The 12,850-nt window shown below is 38.6% G+C and overlaps 1 protein-coding gene across 50 annotated transcripts in view; it reads right to left on the reverse strand.

Annotated features, from left to right (window-relative positions):
* LOC127857616 (structural maintenance of chromosomes flexible hinge domain-containing protein 1-like) overlaps positions 1-12,850 on the reverse strand; it is a 157,546-nt gene that overhangs the window by 36,596 nt on the left and 108,100 nt on the right. For all 50 annotated transcript variants that reach the window (XM_052394142.1, XM_052394147.1, XM_052394127.1 and 47 more), the window contains exons 38-40: positions 12,706-12,837; positions 8,733-8,891; positions 7,432-7,564 (exon numbers count right to left, since the gene is read on the reverse strand). In XM_052394142.1, coding sequence (XP_052250102.1) covers positions 7,432-7,564; positions 8,733-8,891; positions 12,706-12,837 — 424 coding nt within the window. The remainder of the gene's footprint in view (positions 1-7,431; positions 7,565-8,732; positions 8,892-12,705; positions 12,838-12,850) is intronic.

Raw genomic sequence — 12,850 nt, forward strand, 5'->3', positions numbered from 1 at the left:
TGGGCACATTGTGTACCTTCACATTGTGGACAACAGCTACTAGCAGGTTACCATGGGAACCAGAGGCAAAAATATGGAGAACACTTCTTTTTCATTTAGTTTGTTTTAAAGAACTAGACCTTTGTCACAAATGTCACTATTTCTCCTGGACCAATTTCTTCAAGGGCAAATAATTCAGGAATATAAACATCACTTTGTTCAAGGGCAAACAACTCACGAATGTGTACACCACTTTGCTCAATGGCAAATAACTCAGGAAAGTAAACATCACTTTGTTCAAAGGGAAACTACTCAGGAATGTAAACACTTTGTTCAAGGGTAAATAACTCAGGAATGTAAAAACTTAGGTCAAAGGCAAAAAAGTCAGGAATGTATACACTTTGTTCAAAGGAAAATACTTCAGGCCTTAGGATTACTCGGGATGAAGATGTCTTGGACATCTACATGTTATTGCTATTACAAGATATAAGTTTTTATTTAAAAGAGAGATGAGAAAGGAGTTTGCTCCATAACATTGTATGCAGACAGACCGACGGACGGACCTTAACTCTTTCAGTGCTGGAACCGAATTTTGAAGGTCTTTGCAAACAGTTTGGATCCAGATGAGACGCCACAGAACGTGCATCTCATCAGGATCCAAACTGTTTGCTATTTTGATAGTATTCTTTGAAAATGTAATCAAAGAAAATTATAATTTTAGAAATTCAGCAGACGACATTTTGGCAGACGACACATTTCCCAGCATGCAAAGGGTTTATAATGCCTCTAACACAGACTCTATGAGGATACACAGAATGGCTTATTGATATTGGTAATCTTAGTACTTGGGCAGATGTAGAGACAATAGAACCAAGATGGGTGCAACATCAATTATTAATGGGAGTCTTAATTAAATGTAGCCTGGTGTTTATAGTCTGGCTGCTCCACAGAAAAGGTACAAAACTTGAATCAATATTTCCTGGTAAATATTCTACAGAAATAAGCTGCCAAACACCAGATATGACAAACAAACATGTTTTTTTTTAAATTTAATGCTGACATAAATTGTGCTTGTTTCTTAAACAGTCATGTGCACTTTGACACGTGTTGAAACACTATTATGTAATGCATAGTCTCTTCATTGCCACATACTTGTCCATCAAGTTTTATTGCAAGAAAACATAAAAACATAAGTTCATTTTTGAACCATCACAAATGAACAGACAAGGTGTAAACATCCTTTATCCCACTGAAACTTCTGAAGGGCACTCCAAAATTAACACAGTACAATCACAGATTTTCACCTATCACAAATGAACACACAAGATGAAAACCTATAGTTATTTTCCATTGAAACTACAGAAAGGGACTTAAATATTAAAACTGAGATTATTTGTTTGTATGCCCCTATTTTTATTGCAGGTTACAATCACAATCCCTGCTCCACAAGGGGAGTCACGTGGGGGCCATCTCCACCTGCTGACAATCAGGGAGGACAACTCTTGCACGCCTGCCTCCAGCGGTTTCCAGCACAAGAACGGATACATTGTGGTGAAAGCCTGGAGCCTTGCAGGGTATGGGAACCGAACAAAACAAAATTAGCGTCGCTTAAGGAAAATGGGGTTTGATAAATGTGCATAAAAAGCTGTCCTATGTCAGACTGTGCAATTCGCACAGGCTATCCTGGGACAACACTTTCCTCCTTAACTGGAGTTTGGCTAAAGAGACAATTCCTTTGTGAAATATAATACAAACAGAAAGTGTTGTCCCTGATAAGCGTGCAGACTGCACAGTCTAATCTGTGACAACACTTTGAGCACATGCATTAAACCCCCTTTTCACAGAGCAAGGCTCATATTCCAAACGTTTATTTGGGTTTAATAATGTTCGGGCTATTATAGGTCAGTAAACAGGATAACACCACACTGGATGTGGACAGGTTAAATATGGGATTTCTCTTGACCTTTAATAGACTAATTTTGAAGAATATATGGCCTCAACATGTGTGCATTTTAATCCTTAAAATTGTCCATTCAAAATATCTCATCACAATTCTGCATCCTTTTCTCTCAACAGACTGAACAACAGGATTCTGCCAAACAAAGTTGAAGAAAACAATGTCTTCACAGGCGCATTTGGTCTTAAAATTAGACCAAAAGTTTAATACAGTTTATGTTCTGCTTTTTGGAGCCACTGGCTACATCGTTTCACAATTGGCATAAATGATTGGTATTCGACTTCATTTCATTATTCATAAAAACCAATGGTTTGTCTAAACTGTGGAAAAAACGAAACTGCACATTAAATTTTGCGAGAACACTTCTTTGAGCAAAAGGAATTTTCTTTTGACACAAGCCTTATTGTTAAACCTATTATAGAACACTTTTATATAGCAGTCCCAAGAGGCTTAATCATGAAACTACACTTTTCACTTTTATCATATTTTTTGCTAAGAGTTAGTCCAGAGCTCCAGATAAGGGCCGTACAGCCGTACATACGGCTTTTTCATGAAGGTTTACGCATTTATTTTATAAACTGGACATACAATTACGACTTAAATATCCCTTTTACACATTTACGAAAAAAATCTGGCCGTACCGATACGTCCGCGTCAGCGCGGCGTGATTTGTTGGTCTCTAACCTAACAGCGCCTTTTCGTTTATTTATATTACCAAAAAAAATGTAGACTGGGTTCGGTATTATTGTCTATTCTGTCGCATGATTTCTGGTTACTTGTAAACCCGTCAAAAAAAATATGTTTGCGCGCAAGGATGGCCGGCTAAACCGAAAGCGGTTAATAAAACACACTTTGTTGTCCTACAATGGCTTCATACGGTCGTCTTACCATCCTGACATTCAATCTGTAAACCCAGGAAAAAGACATTCTCGCCCCGATATTAAACAATTTGATTGCATCGGTGGCTAAAAATGTGGCTTTGACAGTTAACTGCGAAAGCAATTATTCTTTTGAGATGAGACAGTGACATTTGTGTTCATTAACTTAGCTTACTAGTTGGCTTGTGTTTTCTTGTCAAGAAAAAATATTTAAATGAAGAACTAGTATTTAGTCATGAGTTTTAATGTGTAGTTGTATTTGCATCATAATTTTGAATGAAAAACCTAATAAAGTAACTGTTTAAGAAGCTAAGTATATTTATTATAATTGCTGCAAATGTTTCTGTAAAGGCAGTTATACACCCTTCAATATTCAAGAACACGGGTAGTACAGTACTACCTGTATTTTTGGATATGGTAGTACAATTACTAATTGATTCTCAGCGTTACTCCTTGTCTTTCTGTCAGTGGCAGTACCGTTACTAATTTCACAAATCCTGATCTGGAGCTCTGGTTAGTCTCTTCTAATCAAAAATCCATTTCAGGTGGAAAATGTCATCCCTTATTAGCCTGTGTGGACTGCACAGGCTAATCTGGGACAACACTTTTCACACAAGCATTCAGTCTCATTTCCCAGCGTGAGGCTCATGTTTCATGTCTCCATTGCCTTACATTTGCAGGAAGGCTGCAGTGCTTACGAGAGCCAAGTGCAAGTACAAGGCCTGTTCATCTATGGAGAGTTTGTTACATGCATTGGTCACCAGCACTGGGCAGGAATGAAGCTAGCATGAGGAAGTCAGCAAATGAAAGCTTTTGAAGAACCTGTGAAGACAAGATAGTTTAAAAGGCTTGTCTATCAACGGAGTTTGTTTTATTTATTGATAATTTTTCCTTGGTCTAGGGTTTAAAAGAAAAATGTGTACAAAGTAGAGATAGCCATCAAATGAACACTTATAGAGAAGCTGTGAACGCAGGACAAAATGTAAAAGGTTTTATGACCAGTCATGGTGAGAACAGACCTCTATAGCCTTCGGCCATATGTAATTGAATAATTGACCCATCCCCTGGCTTATGTTCAAAAGTACTAAAATCCATGTATTCAATAACACAAACACTGCAATAAGCATTTTGCTTAAAACAGTTTAATAATATTATAATGATTAGAGAAGTTGGAGATCAATTTCAGATAACTTTGCATATGACAAGTAAAGCCATGGCTATTTACCTCAAACGTAAAGTATACTGAACCAATTTATATGACTTAAAATCTAATCATTTTCACTAATGGATCCATTATTTGGAACCAAAAATGTTAATATCTTATTATATTTTAATCACAGTATATGTTGTATTATGTGTGATAAACACGTGTTTCTTATTTTATTACTTTGTACTGCTATTAAATGACTTTCAAATTACATCTCCAAATTGTTAATTGTTCCTTTTTTATAAATCTCAGTCGTTTAATTTCCTGTGCTTAGCTGTAAACTATGTTCAAACTATGATAGGTATGATCACCTGCGTTACTGCCGTGCTAAGTATAAACTTAGCTTTAAATCATTAATGTCAAAATGAACCAAGTGGTATAAACTTTGCTTTAAATTAGCAATGTCAAACTGAACCAAGTGGTATAAACTTAGCTTTAAATCAGCAATGTCAAACTGAACCAAGTATTATAAACTTAGCTTTTAATCAGCAATGTCAAAATGAACCAAGTGGTACAAACTTAGCTTTAAGTCAGCAATGTCAAAATGAAACAAGGTATCATTGGGACAAATCTTCTGACCAAGTTTCATGATGATAGAACAATAAAAAAGGCCTCTAGAGTGTTAACAAGGTTTTACTGTTGCTATATAAGGAACAAGAGCTGTCAGAGGACAGCGCGCTCGACTATTCGAGTGCTTGACAGTATAACGTAAGCCATCATGGGGAAATTGTTCATATTCAATAATTTATTAGACAATCTTTCAAAAATAAAAAAAGAAATTTTTTTTTATTATTTATTCATTTTATTTATTTTTTATTTTTTTTTTGGGGGGGGGGGGGTTAAGAGGGGGTATAATATGGGGTGTGGTAATTTATTAGATGATCTTTCAAAAATAAAAAAAAGGTAACAAAAAACATTTTTTTTTTTGGGGGGGGGGAGGGGGGGGTAGGGGGGTGGAGTAGGGGGGGGGGAGTAGGGGGGGGGGGGTATAATGTGGGGTGGGGTAATTTTCTTAGATGATGTCAAAAAAAAATTGGGGGGGGGGAGTTTGGGGGGGGGTAGGGGGGTGAGAGGGGGTTATAATGTGGGGTGGGGTAATTTATTAGATGATGTTAAAAAAAAGATTGTGGGTAGGGGCGTGGGGTATTGTTTGGGTGGAATCGATTGTGGTATTCAGGTAAGTGTTGTTTTGTCAAATTAATAATAAAATGTGATAATAAATAAAGAACTTAAGGCAATTTAAGCAAAATGTTCAATTATCTAAGTGTAAAAGGGGCCATAATTCTTTCAAAATGCTTGATACAGTGGTCTGCTCTTGTTTATAGCTTGGGGTCATGTTGGTTAACAAGTATGCAAATATAAAAGCAATATATCAAAGGATATAGGAAATATTTGGGGTAGTACGCAAAGTTTAACATAGACTTATCAATAATATGCATATTCTAAGTATAAAAGGGGCAATAATTCTGTCAAAATGCTTGATACAGTTGTATGCTCTTGTTTATAGGTTGGGGTCATGATGGTTAACAAGTATGCAAAATATGAAAGCAATATGTCAAGGGACATTGAAAATATTTGGGGGAGTACGCAAACTTTAACATTTGCTGCATATTCTAAGTGGAAAAGGGGCCATAATTATTACAAAATGCTTGATAGAGTTGTCTGCTCTTGTTTATAGGTTGGGGTCATATTGGTAAACAAGTATGCAAAATATAAAAGCAATATGTCAAAGGATATAGGCTATATTTGGGGTAGTACGCAAAGTTTAACATAGATTTATCAATAATATGCATATTCTAAGTATAAAAGGGGCAATAATTCTGTCAAAATGCTTGATACAGTTGTATGCTTTTGTTTATAGGTTGGGGTCATGATGGTAAACAAGTATGCAAAATATGAAAGCAATATGTCAAGGGACATTGAAAATGTTTGGGGTAGTACGCAAACTTATAACATTTGCTGCACATTCTAAGTGGAAAAGGGGCCATAATTAGGACAAAATGCTTGATAGAGTTGTCTGCTCTTGTTAATAGTTTGGGGCCATGTTGGTAAACAAGTATGCAAAATATGAAAGCAATATGTCAAGGGACAATGAAAATAATTGAGGTAGTACGAAAACTTGAACATTTGCACGCTAACGGAAACGGCACGGAAATGGAAACGCAGACGCCAGGGTGAGTAGGATAGCTCCACTATATATTTCATAATTTATACAATAGTCGAGCTAAAAATACCCTGCTCCCTTGGCAGCCATGTTTTTCAACCAGCCGGTACAACTTTCAAGCTCATCCAAGATATCATTGGGACAAATCTTCTGACCAAGTTTCATGAAGATCGCACAATAAATGTGGCCTCTAGAGTGTTAACAAGGTTTTACTCAAGCAATATATAGCCATATCAGGAAAAACTCCCCGCCCTCTGGTGGCCATGTTTTTAAAGAAAACAGAACCATTTTCAAACTTGTCCAAAATATCAGACACAAATCTTCAGACCAAGTTTCCACCCATGACTTGGTCCCTGTTCATTTCCACCCCTTACTGATTCCCTTCTCATTTCCACCCCTGACTAAATCCCTGCTCATTTCCACCTCTGACTGGGTCCATGCTCATTCCTGTCCCTGACTGGGTCCCTGCTCATTTCCACCCCTGCCTGGGTCCATGCTCATTACCACCATTGACTGGGTCCCTGCTAATATCCCTGCTCATTTTCACCCCTGACTGTGTCCCTGCTCATTTTCACCCCTGACTGGGTCTCTGCTCATTTCCAACCCTGACTGGGTCCCTGTTCATTTCCACCCCTCACTGCGTCCTGCTTATTTCAACCCCTGACTCAATCCCCGCTCATTTCCATCGCTGACTGGATCCCAGCTCATTTCAACCCCTGACTGGGTTCCTGCTCATTTCCACCCCAGGGTTACCAGCTTTTCGTATGAACAAAATTCCCCGATTTCTCCCTGATTTTTCCCTGATGGAAGATAAAAATTTCAGGATCATAATTTCGACCTATTTCTTGTTTTAAACACCCTAAATAAATGGCAGTGGAGAAAGAAGAAGGTAATGACTTATAGTACACTAAGCTACATGTATACTACAAAGCCACCATAGCCATGCTGTTTTAATTGTATGGACTTTTGGACACAAGTCGGGAAAGTCTGACCAATCAAAATTCCCTGATTTTTCCCTGATTTCAGGAACTTTTCCCAAATTCCCTGACTTTTCCCTGACTGGAAAAAGTGAAAGTCTTTTTCCAGGTTTTTCCTGATTTCCAGGTTGGCTGGGAACCCTGCATCCTGACTGGGTCCCTGCTCATTTCCACCCTTGACTGGGTCCCTGCTCATTTCCACCCATGACTGAGTCCCTGCTCATTTCCACCCCTGACTGGGTCCCTGTTTATTTCCATGTCTGACTTACCATCATAGAACAAGAACGGCAGCTGCAGTGACTCTATGTCAGTTTTGTTCTGGATGGTGTCACAGTCCACAGAGAAGACGAGCGCATACTGACATCCGTCTATACCCGGGCTGCCCTCCGATATGCACACATTCTGCAAACAACATGAAGTCATTACTTTCATTCTACAACTTGATGAGCCTTGCTCTGTGAAAACAGGGCTTAATGGATGAGCATAAAATAAACTATGAAGAAAATGAGCCTCACTTCGAGAGAAAGAGTTTATTGCATGTACCTAAAGCCAGGGGTGTGATTGAGGTGAAGTCTGAGGGGAGAAAAATTCTGTACACTGATTTTGTCTACCCGAATCGCGTGCATAACGCAATGACAAAACTTAAAAAAGACATTTAAATAAACACCATCTTAAACTTATCAACAAGATTTTTTTATGATTTTTTTTTTTAAATCAGTATTAATTGTGATCAAAATCAATGAGTGTTCCGATACCTGTGAACGATTACGGCAATCTTTGATTTGAGCTGAATGCCATTAAATTCTACATAAGTTAAACAATGTAACAGCTTTCAACTAACGACAATTTACAACAGTTTACGTAGTTCAGGATTTTTTCCACATGAATGAATAGAATATGACATCAGCTTTACAAAGACAGTCAATCTTCCATACCCATTCAGAAAGTGGTATTGCTTTCTGATTTATATCCACTGTTGTTTCTTTCCTTTCCCATTTAAATTTGTTTTCAATAATTGTTAAATCTCCAAAATTGTGTAAGATTTTTTCGTTTGTTTTCGATAACGCTTCACAAAGGCGCCATTTGCAATCGAATCGGTAAAGAAATATGAAGCACATTTTAAAAGACCGATTTTAATTGGAAGATTGGAAAATGACAGCCAATGACATGGCTCGTTTCAAAAAATGCTAAGACAGAATAGCAGTGTAATATGCAGAGAGGTTTCCCAGGCGGCGGATTTTTCGGGCCGCTAATGAAATACACCTGCGGATTTGGTTGTACTTTCACCCACTTTTTTTCCGAATTTAAGTGAATCGCGGAAACGACCCCGGACTACCCGATCCACGGAAATCTGCGGAACAATCACACTCCTGAAAGTGTCATTCCAGTCAGCACAGTTTAATCAAGAACGACACTTTCCACTTTTATGGTATTTTTCATTTCTCTATATTGTGAAGATCTAGTTTAAGCGGAAAGTGTCAGGCCTGCTTAACCAGAGCAGAATGCACGGGCTAATCTGAAACAACACTTTGTGTGCACTATTTTATAAGCCCTATTGATCAGCAAGTACCTGTACAGTACAAGTGCCGGCACTGAGGGTAAATGCAATCTGTTTCTGCTTGTTGGTCATCCCAGTCAGTAGAGGCAGCACCTTCTCATCGGTCTGACAGGACACTGACACATTAACCTTGCCGTTCATCCCTTTGGCCACATGGTTATTATACTTGTCCTGTAGTGGAAAGAGGAATACAAGGATTACTTTCATTCTGTCATGGGACCATAGAATATACAATGACATCAGATGTTTCCTTCATTGCCAGATACATGGAATACAGTCCAGCCTGAACTATGGGGTCACTTTGCATAGCCACTCAGTCTATATTAATCCAGACAAAAATAAGTCTTTATTACACCAAAGCTAAACCTGAAGTTAGCAGCCATTACTGAAGTTATCTAGTGTATAGTGCTGATAGGACACCTGTATATAGTGCTGATAGGACACCTGTGTAAAGTGCTGATAGGACACCTGTGTATAGTGCTGATAGGACACCTGTCTATAGTGCTGATAGGACACCTGTGTATAGCGCTATTATCACAGCTGTATTTAACAGCCATTTGCCAGCGTATAGTGCTATGAGGATACCTGTATTAAGCAGCCATTGACCAGTGAATAGTGCTATTAGGACACCTTTATTAAGCAGCCATTGGCCAGTGTATAGTGCTATTAGGACACCTTTATTAAGCAGTCATTGGCCAGTATATAGTGCTATTAGGACACCTTTATTAAGCAGCCATTGACCAGTGAATAGTGCTATTAGGACACCTTTATTAAGCAGCCATTGGCCAGTGTATAGTGCTATTAGGACACCTTTATTAAGCAGTCATTGGCCAGTATATAGTGCTATTAGGACACCTTTATTAAGCAGTCATTGGCCAGTGCATAGTGCTATTAGGACACCTTTATTAAGCAGTCATTGAGCAGTGTATAGTGCTATTAGGATACCTTTATTAAGCAGCCATTGGCCAGTGTATAGTGCTATTAGGACACCGTTATTAAGCAGTCATTGGCCAGTATATAGTGCTATTAGGACACCTTTATTAAGCAGTCATTGGCCAGTATATAGTGCTATTAGGACACCTTTATTAAGCAGCCATTGGCCAGTGTATAGTGCTATTAGGACACCTTTATTAAGCAGTCATTGGCCAGTGTATAGTGCTATTAGGACACCTTTATTAAGCAGTCAATGACCAGTGAATAGTGCTATTAGGACACCATTATTAAGCAGCCATTGGCCAGTGTATAGTGCTATTAGGACACCTTTATTAAGCAGTCATTGGCCAGTATATAGTGCTATTAGGACACCTTTATTAAGCAGTCATTGGCCAGTGTATAGTCCTATTAGGACACCAGTATTTAGCAGCCATTGGCCAATGAATAGTGCTATTAGGACACCTTTATTAAGCAGCCATTGGCCAGTGAATAGTGCCATTAGGACACCTATATTAAGCAGCCATTGACCAGTATATAGTGCTATTAGGACACCTATATTAAGCAGCCAATGGCCAGTGTATAGTGCTTTTAGGGCACCTTTATTAAGAAGCCATTGGCCAGTGTATAGTGTTATCAAGACACCTGAATTAAGCAGCCATTGGCCTGTTTATAGTGCTATTAGGATACCTGTATTAAGCAGCCATTGGGCAGTGTATAGTGCTATTAGGACACCTGTATTAAGCAGCCATTGGCCAGTGTTTAGTGCTATTAGGACACCTTTATTAAGCAGCCATTGGTCAGTGTATAGTGCTATTAGGACACCAGTATTAAGCAGTCATTGGCCAGTGTATAGTGCTATAAGGACACCTTAATTAAGCAGCCATTCGCCAGTGTATAATTCTATTAGGACACCAGTATTTAGCAGTCATCGGCCAGTGTATAGTGCTATTAGGACATTTTATTAAGCAGCCATTGGCCAGTGTATAATACTATTAGGACACCTGTATTAAGCAGCCATTGGCCAGTGTATACAGTAAAACTGCGATAACTCGAGGAATCACGGGACCGACATCGATGCTCGAGTAATCGCAGGTTTCGAGTAATCCATGGTATTATTTGTTTTCACTATCTCGGTTGATAATGCTCACTTCTGACCACAAACGCTTTATTTACATGTAAGACGGTTCTAGAGAAAGAAAGGCTTTGTAAAAGGTTACAGTATAATAAACAAAACAATTAAGATGATCGTAAATTCATTTAATTATTTCAACATACACACAAAACATAAATATAATCAGAAAAATCTCATCAATATTCACTGTACATGTAGCATAATTATTTTTAAAAAGCACACAAGGTACGTACATGCGAATGAAAAAAAAACACACTGAAAACAACATAATCACTACACACTTTGCATTTTACGTACATTAGTCAGACTTGTGTTGCGCAAAGTCAATGATTGAAGATTGTCGCAACCCATTAGCTTCCCGGAACTGATGGCGGAAGACGTTTAGCGATAATTATTGTTTGCTGGTAATTATTTAATTATCATTAAAACTGTGTAGCTTTGATCTGCTTCTCAAAGGATGACAATTTGCAGTGTTTCTCAAACTGCAACTAACTTCACACCTAATCGAGCGTCGTTTATCTGCTTGATTGTGCTGTTTTCACAACTCGAATATTTTTAGCACCGACCAGACGAGAAAGCGTCCTCGAATAATTGCCAGTTAATTAGGTGTGAAATTCCTTTCAGGGACCGGCACACGACCTCGAGTTATCGAAAATCGCATGTTTGAGTAATCACGGGTATTTTTATATAGACATTAAAGGAAAATGCTAGGGACTTTCTTTAATCCTCGAGTAATCGCCAGTTTTCGAGAAATCGCCAGCTCGAGTTATTGCAATTCTACTGTAGCAATGTTAGGAAACCTTAAGTAAGCAGCCATTGGCCAGTGTATAGTGCTATTAGGACACCTGAATTAAGCAGCCATTGGTCAAGGTATAGTGCTATTAGGACACCTGAATTAAGCAGCCATTGGCCAGTGTAGTGCTATTAGGACACCTGAAAAAAGCAGCCATTGGCGAGTGTATAGTGCTATTAGGATACATGTATTAAGCAGCCATTGGCCAGGGTAAAGTGCTATTAGGACACCTGTATTCAGCAGCCATTGGCCAGTGTATAGTACTATAAGAACACATTTATTAAGCAGCCATTGGCCAGTGTATAGTGCTATTAGGACACCAGTATTAAGCAGCCATTCGCCAGTGTATAGTGCTATTATGACAGCTTTATTAAGAAGCCATTGGCCAGTGTATAGTGCTATTAGGACACCTGTATTCAGCAGCCATTGGCCAGTGTATAGTGCTATAAGAACCAATTTATTAAGCAGCCATTGGCCAGTGTATAGTGCTATTAGGACACCTGAATTAAGCAGCCATTCGCCAGTGTATATTGCTATTAGGACACCTTTATTAAGCAGTCATTGGCCAGTGTATAGTGCTATTAGGACACCTTTATTTAGCAGCCATTGGCCAGTGAATAGTGCTATTATAACACCTTAATTAAGAAGACATTCACCAGTGTATAGTGCTATTAGGACACCTTTATTAAGCAGCCATTGGCCAATGTATAGTGCTATTACGACACCTGTATTCAGCAGCCATTGGCCAGTATATAGAGCTATTTGGACACCTTTATTAAGCAGACATTCGTCAGTGTATAGTGCTATTAGGACACCTGTATTAAACAGACATTTGCCAGTGTATAGTGCTATTAGGACACCTGTATTAAACAGCCATTGGCCAGTGTATAGTGCTATTAGGGCACCTTTATTAAGCAGCCATTTGCCAGTGTATAGTGCTATTAGGACACCTTTATTAAGCAGACATTCGCCAGTGTATAGTGCTATTAGGACACCTTTCTTAAGCAGACATTCGCCAGTGTATAGTGCTATTAGGACACCTGTATTAAACAGCCATTGGCCAGTGTATAGTGCTATTAGGAATAAGCTAATACTTGATGTTGGAACAAAATGAGACCAGCACATACCCGCATTTCAAGCTTGAGACTCCGTACTATGCATCGAAGGTTAAAGTTCTTCACATTGGAGACGGTTGCCGTGCCGATGTTACCAAGCATGACAAGCTTCACCGGCAATGATGGCTCAATCTTGGAATTAATCTGCAAATACAAA

The sequence above is a fragment of the Dreissena polymorpha genome, chromosome 14 (assembly GCF_020536995.1).
Source record: "Dreissena polymorpha isolate Duluth1 chromosome 14, UMN_Dpol_1.0, whole genome shotgun sequence".
Classification (NCBI taxonomy): domain Eukaryota; kingdom Metazoa; phylum Mollusca; class Bivalvia; order Myida; family Dreissenidae; genus Dreissena; species Dreissena polymorpha.